The sequence below is a fragment of the Stegostoma tigrinum genome, chromosome 7 (genome assembly GCF_030684315.1).
Source record: "Stegostoma tigrinum isolate sSteTig4 chromosome 7, sSteTig4.hap1, whole genome shotgun sequence".
Classification (NCBI taxonomy): Eukaryota; Metazoa; Chordata; class Chondrichthyes; order Orectolobiformes; family Stegostomatidae; genus Stegostoma; species Stegostoma tigrinum.
Genome location: NC_081360.1, coordinates 48,933,840 through 48,947,486, shown reverse-complemented (window position 1 = coordinate 48,947,486; position 13,647 = coordinate 48,933,840). Strand labels below are relative to the sequence as shown.

The 13,647-nt window shown below is 41.1% G+C and overlaps 1 protein-coding gene across 17 annotated transcripts in view; it reads left to right on the top strand.

The window, feature by feature from the left end:
- The window catches only part of LOC125453882 (solute carrier family 40 member 1-like), a 131,818-nt gene extending 118,408 nt beyond the window's left edge, over positions 1-13,410 (top strand). For 15 of the 17 annotated variants that reach the window (XM_059647237.1, XM_059647238.1, XM_059647236.1 and 12 more), the window contains 3 exons: positions 2,394-3,083; positions 7,798-7,995; positions 10,154-13,410. In XM_059647237.1, the coding sequence (XP_059503220.1) occupies positions 2,394-3,083; positions 7,798-7,995; positions 10,154-10,344 (1,079 nt within the window). In that variant the 3' untranslated portion in view covers positions 10,345-13,410. Of the gene's footprint in view, positions 1-2,393; positions 3,084-7,797; positions 8,326-10,153 lie in introns of those variants that run through there. The other 2 variants (XM_048533982.2, XM_048533981.2) reach the window with 2 other exon arrangements.
- Positions 13,411-13,647: the final 237 nt, after the last annotated feature.

Sequence of the window (13,647 nt, the reverse complement as noted above, 5' to 3'; positions counted from 1 at the left end):
GAAACTGAGGACCATGTAAGGTAACAACTCATAAATCTAAAAGCAAATTCAGGAGAAATGTAAGTTGAAATGTGGAATTACTTGAAGTGATAATGGTACATTTATAGAGATGCTGATTATAAGCCTGCAGAAGAAAGAATGTCACCTACTGACTTTCTCTGGCCTCTTCAAGATGCTGTCTTCTATGAGCCCCACGTTCTGCTCCCTGAATACACTCACCGCCCAAGCACTTCCTGAGAAATCATTTGTGCCTTTCAAAACCATTTTTAATACCTATGTGAATAGGTATTACTAGACATTGATATATCTCTTCCATTAACCTCTCTGAGGTCTTCCACATGTTATTAACTTCTAGTTCTATGTCTATTGCTGCCAAAATCACTATTTAAACATTTCAGTCCAACTTCCATCTTCTTCCAGCTTTGAAGCGGTCTAACCAAAGTCTCAAACGACGATGTCTATTATTTTCTATGTTTCACTGTTCGTTCTGCTATTATCCAATTTGGTTTACCGTACCGTCAGTATTCAGTGCCTGTTCTCCACTCCCTAGATCCATGGGATAACTATTATGCAATTCCTTGCTTGCCAAATATAATAGGGTCAGTGTGTCATCATAAATGTTTTCTTTTCTCTGTAACTAGTATGCTGCCCCTCAGTGCTATCTTCTATATGTGGGTCAGCTATCATATGCGCCACCTGCTTCTTTACCTCTTTTCGAAGCCTTTGTGCTATTGGATACTCTGTTCAACAGTAAGGGCAGAATTTTGCACTGACCTGAGTTGCTTTGCAGTTGCAAGGGTGTTGGGTATGTAAAATGAGCACATCTCCCGAGGTCTGATCACCTCCTCCTGCATTTGTTGTGATTGTGACAGCAGAAGTAACAGGCAGCCTTCTAATTGAGCCTTTAAATAGGCAGATAATGACAGGCTCCCATTCTCCAGAATGTTAACTTCAAAATCTTTATTTGTAAATCTCTCCATGGCTTTCCCCACTGCCTGTAATTTGCAGCAGCACTATCTTCGAAAAGCACAGGAATGAGGTAGGCCATTCTGTACCATGTGCCTGGTTGCTAGATCAGAATTGTCCAATTTTTTTCACATGCAGGGAGGGCGCAGGGGTTGGGAGTGTGCGGAAGTCAGAGCTGGTGAGCAAATTAAAAACATATATGACTTGGCAGAGCAGAAAACAAGAATTTCAGGAAAAAAAACACATGCTGGGTTCACGCACATATTTACATGCGTGCACACACACGCGCACACACACACACACACACCCCACTGCCCGCCTCGCACATGTTCCGCTGCTTCACACACACTCCCTTCCTTACAGAAGTTCTTGCCTTACCCCCGCCTTCCTCTCACACATTCTCGCCCTTCTGTTGCCATGTATGATCTGCCGGCCTCAGCCTAAGCTCAGTGACCCCTGTCTGTTCAGCTGCCTGCTCCTCCAATCAGAAGCAGTGGGTCTTCTACATTTGCAGCTGATAGGTTTACTAATGAGCCCGTTAGCACCAAATACAGGAGAGAAGTGAGATAACAAAGCGTAGAGCTGGATGAACACAGCAGGCCAAGCAGCATCTTAGGAGCACAGAAGCCCTCAGACCTAGACCCTTCATCAGAAAAGGGAGAGGGGGAGAGGGTTCTGAAAAAAATAGGGAGAGAGCGGGAGGCGGATCGAAGGTGGATACAGCAGCAGATAGATGAAGAGGAGACAGACAACTTAAAGAGGCGGGGATGGACAAGAGAGTTGCAGTGGAAGAGAGATCCCCTGAGAGTTGTCCGGAGGGAGGAGGATAACTTGTTGTCTGATTGGAGGAGCACCCCCTTGCAGAATTTTCCAGTTGTACTTTGTGCATTCAGAACCCAGTTGGCAGGACAGATAGGACTCTTTGTTGGGCTGCCTGTTAGGCAAGCGAGAATTAGATCATGGTTGATCTGTACCTCAATCCTATTAATCCACCTTTGACCCATATCAGTTGTGTAACAAAAAAGACCATCTGCCTTGTAAACTTAGGTGGCATCTATAACCTTTTGAGAGAGTTCCAGATTTCTACTTTTTATTTAGTGAAGTAGTGCTTCCTGGTTTTGGTCCTGACTGGTCTGGCTTTAATTTGTTCTTGAGCTCTTCCACGAGAGGAAACACAGATTCCACTGATACCTCCCTGAAGTGTTAGGTCAAGAATGAGAAACTCCAGTGGAAAATTGTGGATATTTTATGCATAGTTGACTGTTTAGGACAAAAGAATTTAAACATTATTGCATTATGTTGACTTTAATCTTAACTGTTTTAAAACTTAATATTTTAATATTGTGCAAATATGCGCATTACTTTTGTACTGGTCCTGTTTACTGGAACATTCCCTTGCCTTGAATCTGTTTCCTTTGCCATTTCAGAACAAAATCAGACTACTTTTAAAGATGAACGAGTGACTTCTGCTCCAGTTTCGGTTGAGGGCGAGCTGATTAATAATACCAGTACAAATCGAAATGACAAGGAAACAGGGTGTATCAAAGGCACTCTGGTTTCTGGAATCAGGACATTCCGAGATGGCTGGATTATCTATTATAAACAACCAATGTTTCTTGCTGCATTAGGTCTTTCATTTCTTTACATGACTGTACTAGGATTTGATGGAATTACTACTGGGTACGCTTATGCACAAGGAGTAAGCAGTTCTGTACTCAGCATCATGGTGGCATTGTCTGCTCTCACAGGACTAATAGGAACTATGTTTTTTACCATATCGAGGAAATATTGTGGCCTTATTCATACTGGATGTTTCTCAAGTATTGCACAGATCATTTGCCTTACACTATGCATTGCGTCTGTGTTTGCTCCTGGAAGCCCATTTGATTTGAGTGTACCTCTTTATTCAAGTGCATCAGATCAGCTAGAAACCTATACAACTGCCACCTTTCCTACTGATGTTTTGAATGCATCTGTCACCAAACAGTCCCTCATTAACAAACACATTCCGTATGACGAAACTTCACAACTACCAACCAACTTGACGAATTCCACAGAAACAAAGGAATATCTTTCCATAGCACTATATTTTGCTGGTGCTGTTTCAGCAAGAGTTGGTAGGTAATATAAAGAAAGTAGCTTGATAATGCTTTTTATGTGTATCATAATATAAACATAATGCAACTTAAGGATACCAGGAGCATACAGTAGTTATAATTCATGAGAAGTAACAGTGTTACCCCAAAATCACATTAACATAATAAGAAAACATTCCAAGAAAATGTTTGTAATAGTAGTATAGTGTTGCGAGTGTGTCTATGACACGCATACAGTTTAATGTTTCAAGGTGGCCACTCAGTACCAGCATTTCGAGGACAATTGGAGATGGGCAATAAATGCTGTCCTTGTCAGCAATACAACACCCCACCTTTTTGTTTGGTATTTCACATTCTTCACCCCTACTATTTCTGTTGTAGCTGATTGTTTGCCTCTGCCAAATTAGCACCTGCCTTATGTCCTTGGCAACACCAAACATTTAAGAATATTCTCACTGCCAACCCTTGCAAGTCTTCAACTGCCCTATAGTAGGACCTAGGAACTGGAATAGAGCACAAAAATCTTCAAGCATGTTCCACCAGTAAGTTAGATTGTGGTTGATCTGTTCTGCATATAGCAGGCATTACTGATAATTAAGACATTGGTTGAATCTCAGGCATTGGCTTCTCCCCCTCTTATTTGTTGGTTGAAATTCACGGAAATATCAGCTTGTGAAAAGCAAAGAGAGTGGATAAAATGTCACGATAGAGTTATAACATTGGAAATAGGTGTAAATAAAAAGATATTGGCAATAGAAGCAGGGCAGGATGAAGTCAGAGGATCTTTTTATTCAGTCAAATGATCTGTATGTGTTGCTGATTAAACCAGCATTTATTACCCATCCCTGCTGGCCTTGAGAATGTGGTGGTGATCTGCCTCTTCACTTTGTCTGAGTGGCTTACTAGGCTGTTTCAGTGCACAGGTAAGATTTGATATAGTATTGTATGCTGGGAATAGTCAATAAGTTGATTTTTTTGGTAATTTAATAGATTGAAGGTTACCATTCCTGATGCTTGTTTTGTTGAAGTTTTATCTGTGGATTTAGTTCAGTGGTTTGAATTTAAATTTCTCAATGTCCAGAGAGAAAACAGCTCTTAGGAATAAGAAATTTAAGAAGAAAGATTATGAAGAAATGTGATAAGAAAAGGCAAACAAAGCTCAATGATAATTGTCCTTATCTTTCTCTAAGCCACTCACAAACATTGTCAAATTGATTCTTCTAGTATGCTGATTCCTCACCATTGACGGAGAAAACATTAGGTGGGTTTGCTACCACCATCCTTTTTCATGTGGGAAATTCATAGAACTTACCTATTCTATTAAGGTAGAAGAGAACCACCAGGAAATCGAGTGGAAAGAGGCTCATGTCATTTCTCTCATTACTTTTCCATTTTCCATTGGAAAATATTTGACAAATTTTGATCCCTTGCAACAATAAAGTATATGTTTTTTGATACATTACTGGAAAATGAAGCTTCCTGCCCGCATGAGCAAATAAATACCCTGTTACATAAAACCATCTCCATAGATTTTATGTTTGTGGCTCTTTACTGTCTATCTAATAAAACTAGTGTTTTATTGCAAAACCTAAGAAATGTATAACATCGAACAGTACAGCAGAGTTCAGGCCCTTCAGCCCACGATGGTGTGCTGACCAATTATCCTACTAAGATCAAATTACCCTGCATACCTTACATTATACTATCATCCATGTACCTATCCAAGAGTCGTTTAAAAGTCTCTGCCTCCACTACCACTGCCGGCAACACTTGCCACGTACCCATCACTCTCTGTGTAAAGAACCTACCTCTGACATCTCCCCTATACCTTCTTCCAGTCATTGTAAAATTATGCCCCCTTGTCATAGTCATTTCTGCCCTGGGAAAAAGTCACCTCTCATCCTTCTTTGCTCCAACGAAGAAAGCCCTAGCTCCATCAACCTTTCGTCATAAGACCTGTCCTCCAGTCCAGGCAGCCTCCTGGTAAATCCTCTCTACACCCTCTCTAAAGTTTCCACATCCTTCCTATAATAGATGACCAGAACTGAATACAATATTCCAAGTGTGGTCCAGCTAGAGTTTTATAGAGCTGCAGCATAACCTCACGGCTCTGAAACTCAATTCCCCTGCCACTGAAGCCCAGCACATCATACTTCTTCCTTATAACCCTCTCAACTTGGGTAGCAACTTTGAAGGGTCTATGGATGTGGATCCCAAGATCCCTGTGTTCCTCCACACTGCCAAGAATCCTGCCGTTAACCCTGTATTCTGCATTCAAATTCACCCTTCCGAAACTTCACACTTTTCTGGGTTGAATTCCATCTGCCACTTCTTTGCCCAGCTCTGCATCCTGTCAAAGTCCCGTTGCACCCTGCAACAGCCCACCACGCTAACCATAGCTCCATCAACCTGCGTGCCATCAGCAAACTTACTAACCCACCCTTCCACTTCCTCATCCACATCATTTATAAAGATTACAAAGAGCAGAGGTCCCAGAGCAGAGCCCTGCGGAGCACCACTGGTCACCGAGCTTCAGGATGAATACTTTCGATCTACTACCACTCACAGTCTCTTATTGGACAGTCAGTTCTGTCTCCAGACAGCCAAATTTCCCTGAATCTCATGCCGCCTTACTTTCTGATGAGCGTACCATGGGAATCTTATCAAATGCCTTGCTGAAATGCATATTCACCACATTCACTGCTCTGCCTTCATCAATGTGTTTTGCCACATCCTCAAAGAATTCAGTAAGGCTTGTGAAGCTGCCCCTCACAAAGCCATGCTGACTATTTCTAATCAAAATGTACTTTTCTAAATAATCATAAATAGTACCTCTCAGAATCCTCTCCAGTAATTTGCCCACCACAGAAGTAGGACTGACTGGTCTGTAATTTTCAGGATTATCCCTATTCCATTTCTTGAACAAAGGGATGATATATGCTGCCTTCCAGTCAACTGGTACTACTCCAGTGGACAGTGGACCTCTCGAGCCCTGTCCGATCCTTGCTTCCTCAACCTTAAGTAAGCTTCCTTCTTCCTCTTGAATAGATGTTCCATGTCATCCAAGATTCCTTCACTTTACAATCCCTTCCTTGCCTCTGTGGGACAAACTTATCCAGTACTTGAAACAACTGCTCCCTAAACAACCTCCACATTTCTGTTGTGCATTTCCCTGAGAACGTCTGTTCCCAATTTATGCTCTGCAGTTCTTGCCTAATAGCATTGTAATTCCCCCTCCTCAATTAAATACTCCTGTCCCTCTCCATAACGATAGTAAAGGGAAGGCAATTGTGATTACTGTCTCCAAAGTGCTCTCCCACAGAGAGATCTGAGATGCTACAATGCTAGTATCGCTGGATTGGAAATCCAAACGTTCAAATCCATGCAATTGTGTTGGGCACATATCTCAAATCCCACCATAACATCTGGTGGAATTTTGAACTAAATCAGTTAAACCAGAATTGAATTATCAGTAATGGTGATCATTAAAAATATATTGGGTTACCTGATGTCCTTTAGGGAAGGATATCTGCCATATTTACCTGGTCTGGCCTACATATGAAGTTAAGCCTGGCGTGGTGGCTCAGTGGTTAGCACTGCTGCCTCATAGAACCAGGGACCTGGGTTTGATTCCACCCTCAGGCTGTGGAATTTGCACGTTCATTCTGTGTCTGAGTGTGTTTCCTCCCGGTGCTCGTTTCCTCCCACAGTCCAAGGATGTGCAGACCAGGTGGATTGGCCATGCTAAATTGCCCATAGTGTTCAGGGATGTGTAGATTAGGTGGGTTGTAGGGGGATGGGTCTGTGTGGGATGCTCTGAGGGCCGATGTGGACTTGTTGGGCCGAAGGGCCTGTTTCCACACTGTAGGGATTCTGATTCAGACCTACAGAATTATGGGTGACTCTTTAACTGTTCTTTGATCTGACCTAGCAAGTAACTCAAAGGACAGTTAGGGTTGGACAACAGATGCTGGCTTTGTTCCATGCGGGAATAAACATTTACTCACAATCTCAAAGATCTGGTGATGTCAATTAACTTGAGGTTAAACTAGTAATGGAGGCATTAAATAAAAAAGTTAGATCTTTGACGTTTATTCTAATTAGGGCAACCAGATTTGAAACATGAATGGATTTCTCCTGAAATGATATCCTCAAATGAGATGTGTAAATCTAAACAAATCTTGTTACTAGGGTTTTTTGAAGAGTAACTGGGTGATACATAGATAAAATGGACTCTCTCATAACTGGCTATGTAATTTTGAAATATTTTCAGATCTATAAGACACATATTCATGGGAATGTAGATCATTCATTATATGGAGGAAGGCTGCACTGATTGCTGACTCTCAGCCTCATGACAACAGACCGGTGTCACCAATGGTTTAATAACCTAACTAGGAAGGGCAAGATCACACTTGTGTGACTTTCTGTCTTTCCTCTCCCCATCAGTATGATCTTCACCTTCAAAAGTTAACAGCATTAGAATGAGCCTTTCTCAATGCGCTCAGCTCAAGTGTACCCACAATCTTGTGGCTAACTATTATCAACTCAGTGTAGTGACTTAAGCACACAAAATTTCTGACTCCACGCTTTCCGAAGGTACTTGTTACATATTCAATTGCAAGCCTTCACATTAATAACTCGACTTTTTGGGAGAAATAGCCTATAATGTCCTCAAATGGCGGTGTGGCATCTTCAATCTAAATTATGTATTGACTTAAAATATTTTTTCCAGGTTTATGGAGCTTTGACCTGACAGTAACACAGCTTACCCAAGAAATGGTTTATGAATCGAAAAGAGGAATTGTAAATGGTGTTCAGGGCTCCATGAATGGTATTATGGACCTTCTCCGTTTTGTCTTCGTTATCATCATCCCGGCACCAGAACATTTTGGCATTCTTATTATCTTGTCTGTAGCCTTTGTCTCAGTGGGTGGGTTGCTTTTCTTTTGCTTTGCAAGAAAGACTTTGGGAAAGGATCTATTCACGTGTGTTTGTGTGAAGGAAAAGCACTCTGAGAATAACAAAGATGTAAAGGTTGTGGCAGAATCTATCCTTTGATGGGCTGTCATCGATTTTTGTGTCAGTTCAGAGGATCTGACAGAAGTTACTATCACAACACAGTTTCTACAAGCTGTATTACTATCAAAATCCAGAAGATAGAGACTAATGAGAATTTGTTTCAGCTTTAGAGGTCACACACTGCAGTAAACAATCAGTGACAGAATTGAAGTTCTTAAAAATAATATTGTTTTAAATGTAACTTGACTGAGTCTCACTTATTTTATCTTAAAAATTGTCGATGGAGTTTGACTAATGAATCAGTTGGAAGTTATATATACATGTGTACTTCTGCACACCTTTACCAATGAGAAGGATTCAGGGTGGAGCCTTATGTATTTGGCTAAATCAGAGTTGCCTAAGGGGGTCTGGCCATATTGACTAGCAAATTTTCTAGCCATATCCCACTAAACATGCATCATTAATTACTTTGCATGTGCCATGGTGTTTTATATTATCACATCCTGTACCTGAAATAATTTTCTGCTCAGTAATATCATAGAATTCACTGGTATTCCATAACCTATGCCATCATGTACGTAGTAAAACACAGAACTACCTGCAACATTGCTGATAGTTGTCTCTGACAAGGCAAGAGAAATTGGCAACTAGCTTACAGACAACAACCTGGAGGTCCTCTTGTACAGGTTGATCCTTCCTGCTCCCCCTTGACCAGCAATGTCAGTCTGGTCTGACGATGCCACCTTGATAAAGTAGTCTCAGCTGTCTAGAGGATGTTCTGGCACTGGAGGACAAAGATACATGTCCTTCTCCACTCCATCAGCACGAGTGCCTCTGTTTTCCCCCGATACTCATTAGTTCTACTTCTGCTACTGTCTCCACCTCCTATAAAGGCTCATGCTCTTCCACTCTCACTATTGTCTGCAGCAGCTCCCCATTCACCCTCACCCACTCTAACACCACTAGCCCTGCATGCCCCGATGCTGCCTACTCACAGCCTCCCCACTTGCACCACTAGTAATAACTGTACCATTTCCATATCCAATAATACATGCTCCTATCACTTCTGTGAGGAGAACAGTAGGGCAGAAAGAGTCAAGATGGGTGATGTGTTGCCTCTCAATCAATTTCTCACCCATGATGAGTGTGTCTTGACTGAACACCCTGAGCAGAGCCTGGACTGGTATCATAGGCTGTCCTTGACTTACTATGCAGGAAATCTATGCTTAAAAACTATTCTCACAACATGGCTGAAGCCTGCAGACATCTATGTCAAGATTCCCATCTTTGTGACTGCACAACATGGCATGGCAAGGCAGCTGTAATATGAGCCTGGTGTCTGTGGCTGAGGGTCAAAGGCAAGGCAAAGCAATGCAAGCAGGGATACTGCAAGCATCCAGGCAGGGTCAAAGTGAATGACTGTAACAATAGAGAGCAGAGTCCAGAGATGTAGCCGTGGTTCAGTCCAGCACTGGGATTGTGTCCTGTAGGGGTAGACTGGTTTAGGTGGACACATCAGCAACCAGCAGTGCATGGCTGCATTGCGTATACGTACCGCATAGGGTGCGCATCCTGCATAGTGAAAGGAACCCATCACATTGCCTTTACCAGGCTTGTCTACCAAGGCATAGCCTCGCTTTCTCAGCGTGCATTCACATAACACCTATGGCATACCATCAACATTTATGCCTTGCCTTGCCCTGCTGTGCCTTGCTTGGGAATTTGGCATAGACAATCAGGCAAGTGGCCAGGCTGTACAGCAGACTTCATTCTAGGATGCATGTATCTTGTCATACATCAGTGTGCCATGTCACTTCAGTATTTATACCACGTGGCCTTAGTATTTGCATTGAACAGCTGTAACAAGCAGTACAATATCTCAAAGTCTTAGGAGAACAGTCTGCAGTGAAGTTCGTGGGGGCATTTGTCAATTGGTGGAGGATACACAGCATAGTTAGTTAAGGGCAGACTCCAATACCAGACCTGGGCTTCAGGCATTCGTGGTACAGTGGTGACACGTGGTGTCACCATGCAGAGATTCAGTCACGATCAGTCCTTTGTCTCCACAGGGACCTATCCAGGATCAGGACTGTCACTGCGGGAACTTGTGAGACCAGCCGGGTGTCTGGACCAGTGCGGGCAGGTCAGGTCACTCAAGAGGTGGGCTACAGTCCCATTCCATCTGTCCACAGAAATGAAGGGAGAAGGGAAAACGCTCAGTGCCAGCTTCCTCCTCTTTTCCATTTCTGCCGACTCCTAATACAAACAGTCAGAACAACTTCTATTGGCAGCATTCCTGCCGGTGCACAGCAGGCTTTGAAAGATGATGTGGATCCAAGGGATGCTGGTCTTATGCAGGAACCATGCTATATCACATGTTTCTCAGTGAACAGCATGTGATAAATTGGGATGGAAGCAGTTGTGATTCTCACCATCAGAGCTCAAATATTAATTAAAGTAATGAGTTTAATAAGCTATGACGTTATCAGAGATAATGGGCACTGTAGATGCTGGAGAAGCTCGAAACATCAGCTTTTGTGCTCCTAAGATGCTGCTTGGCTTGCTATTTTCATCCAGCTCCACACTTTGTTGTCTAAGATATGAAGTTAACTTGTTTGGCCTTGAGGTAAGAAGAATCAATCCACCAGACTCAACATCACTCATCCTTAGCCAAAACGTTCTACCTTTAGTGATGAGGACCTCAATCACTTTTTTTCAATGAAGTTGTTATTTCTAATACAGTTAGGATGGTTTATACCTTCTCTGAAAGGTTATCAAATGAATTGACAGTGAAATGTAGATACTGAGAGATAATGGAGGAGGCGATGGCCTAATGGTATGATCGCTGGATTATTAATCTAGAAACCCAGATAATATTCTGGGGACCTGGGTTTGAATCCTGTCTCGGGCATGTGATGGATTTTGAATTCAAGAAAAAATTCTGGAATTAAGAGTCTAATGATGACCCATGAATCAATTGTCAGGAAAAACCTATCTCATTTACTAATGTCAATTAGAGAAGGAAATCTGCCATCCTTTTCTGGTGTGACCTACATGTGACTCCAGACCGACAGCAATGTGAATGACTCTTAAAAGCCCTCTGGCCAATTACTCATGGGTGATAAATGCTGGTCTAGTGAGCAATGTCTTCATTCCGCAAATTTAAAAAAAAACAGAGAAGAGGTTCTAGTTACATCCCCCATGATATGATTTATATTTCCTTTTTACTTTGATTTTTTAAACACTTCATGAACTTTGCCTTTCATTTCACTTCACTTCCTCCCCAAGATGGATATTTTCTGCTGTATAAGCCAAAAACATAGCTTCAATACCACTTTATGCTTGGGTGTATTTCCAAATTTAGCCTGTAAATCTATCTTTCTGCACTGTAATCATGCCATTGATGAACCTGTGAAAATTGCATCAGGCAAATAAACTTTTTCCTGAACTGAAAATTTGTAAAGAACAATTTATGGCCACCTATCTTACCAGAGCTTCTAAGTGGCCCAGCAGAATGCTGAGGGGAATTTCAGGTATGTCAGAGTTTTGCTCCTGAAAGACTGTACCAGAACTTTGCTGTAGCTAAAAGACAAAAAAAAAGTTTCTGTATTGAAATATCGCTTGTATACTGAAATGATGTTGATTTTTAAAAATCTTTTATAATCAACTGATGTAATTATCTTTTGTTATCTATTGCTTGTCACTTTGTAAATTAATTTTACATTGTCTATTTTATGCATTCCTTTTCACAAATGCTCAGATTTGATATATTTAGTAACAACTTCTAGTATAGTTGTTCAATAAAATACAGACCTGAATTTAAGCCATTATGGTGGCATTCTGCAAGTAAAATGGCTTCAGCCACTCTAATATTCCAATATGAAGCTGCAGTAATGAAGTTTTCAACTTCTGCATTGCATTTTATGGGGTATCTTTTTCCATTGAATTTTTTAAAAAGTGATTTGTGAAAACTTTAAATTTATGATTGTTGAGTTTGTCTATGTTAATGTTCAATGTCACAGCTGAAGTACTTATGATTACACATTATTTGCGAAAATTAGAAGATGTTTGAGGTATTTTGGAGTGGCATAACCAACAATAAAGAAATTGGTTGTCACTGATAGGTGACTAGATTCATGACAAAGATTTTACTATCCCTGTAGAGATGGGCTTGGAGGCAGGGGGGCTGGTAAGATGGCTGGAAGGTATTGTGAAGGGAACCCAGCAACTTACCACTATATGAACAGTGATTCAACCAGGCACTGACCTGAGGTGAGCAACCAACTGAGGTAAGTATTATTGGCCATTTTAAACCTTTTTCAGCAGTGGACCTGGTCCCCTTGGGCTTTAGTGGTGTAACGGTAATGTCCCTACCCCTGGGCCAAATAGTGTGGGTTCAAGACTCACCTCCTCTGGAGATGTGTCATAACATGGCCAAACAGGTTGCTTAAAAATAATGTTTGGTTTGGTCCCTCACCCTGCTGCTTGAGGAAACTACGAGGTCCATCAAAGCAGCTGGGGAAGGGTGAGGTTAGAATGGATATGGGGTTGTTGATTGGTGGAAGATCTCTCCAATGGCAATGGCTATTTGGTGGATTTGACACTATCATACCATCAACAGCTGCCTCTATTGGTATTGATGGGAAGTTGCCTTGGAGAAGCAGGCTGCTACCCTAAAATGGATGAACAAACTCTGATGAAGAGTCACCTAGACTCAAAACATTAGTTTGCTCTCTCTGTGGATGCTGCCTGACCCACTGATTTACAGCATTTTTTTGTTTTCACCTTAAAATGGACGCTAATTTTAGTCACCAGTAAAATCTCCTGTGTGATCCAAATGCTGCCTGCTCAGTCTCAGGATACATAAAGTACTTGAAAATGAGGCAGTGACTAAGCCAGTGAAAGTGTTGAACCATTAGAAAATCCAGGTGATCTTAAGTTTTATGATTAAAAATCAAAGTTATTTAAAAAGTATTTTAGTAATATTTCAATCAGGTATATTTTGTAACTTTGGAAATTAAATTTTACTGTTACATTGTTGGGTTAAACTCAACTAATATTGGCATGATGCAGTCATTAAATCAAATTTATTTTTATGCTTATGATGCTTTTGAATCTTGTCAACTTACAATTTACAATAGTGATTATATTTCAAGTTTGCAATTATCTGTGCTATTTCAAGGCTGTGAAACTATCTGAAATGCTTTAGGATATTCCAAGGCTGTGAAACTATGTTTGAGTGATCACGGATATTGAAACTATGCGTGTAGTTGTAATTCTCTCTGTGGTTTACAAAAATACCAAATAAACTAGTTGCTGGAAAGATGTTCAGTGTTTTTAAGTTATTGAACATTTAAATATTTGTAATGCTGAATGATAATCACTGGCTGTGAAAACTCTGTAAATTATAGCGTGAGTTCAGATCAAATAGTTTTTAAAAATTGGTGTAGATATTCTAAGAAGCAGCAGTCACAGCCAGATTGGCATTCCATTCCTTTTTATTTCATTGGTACTGAACTCCGATTAGTGGTCAGGAATGCCAATCCAGGCTCCTTCAGAAATG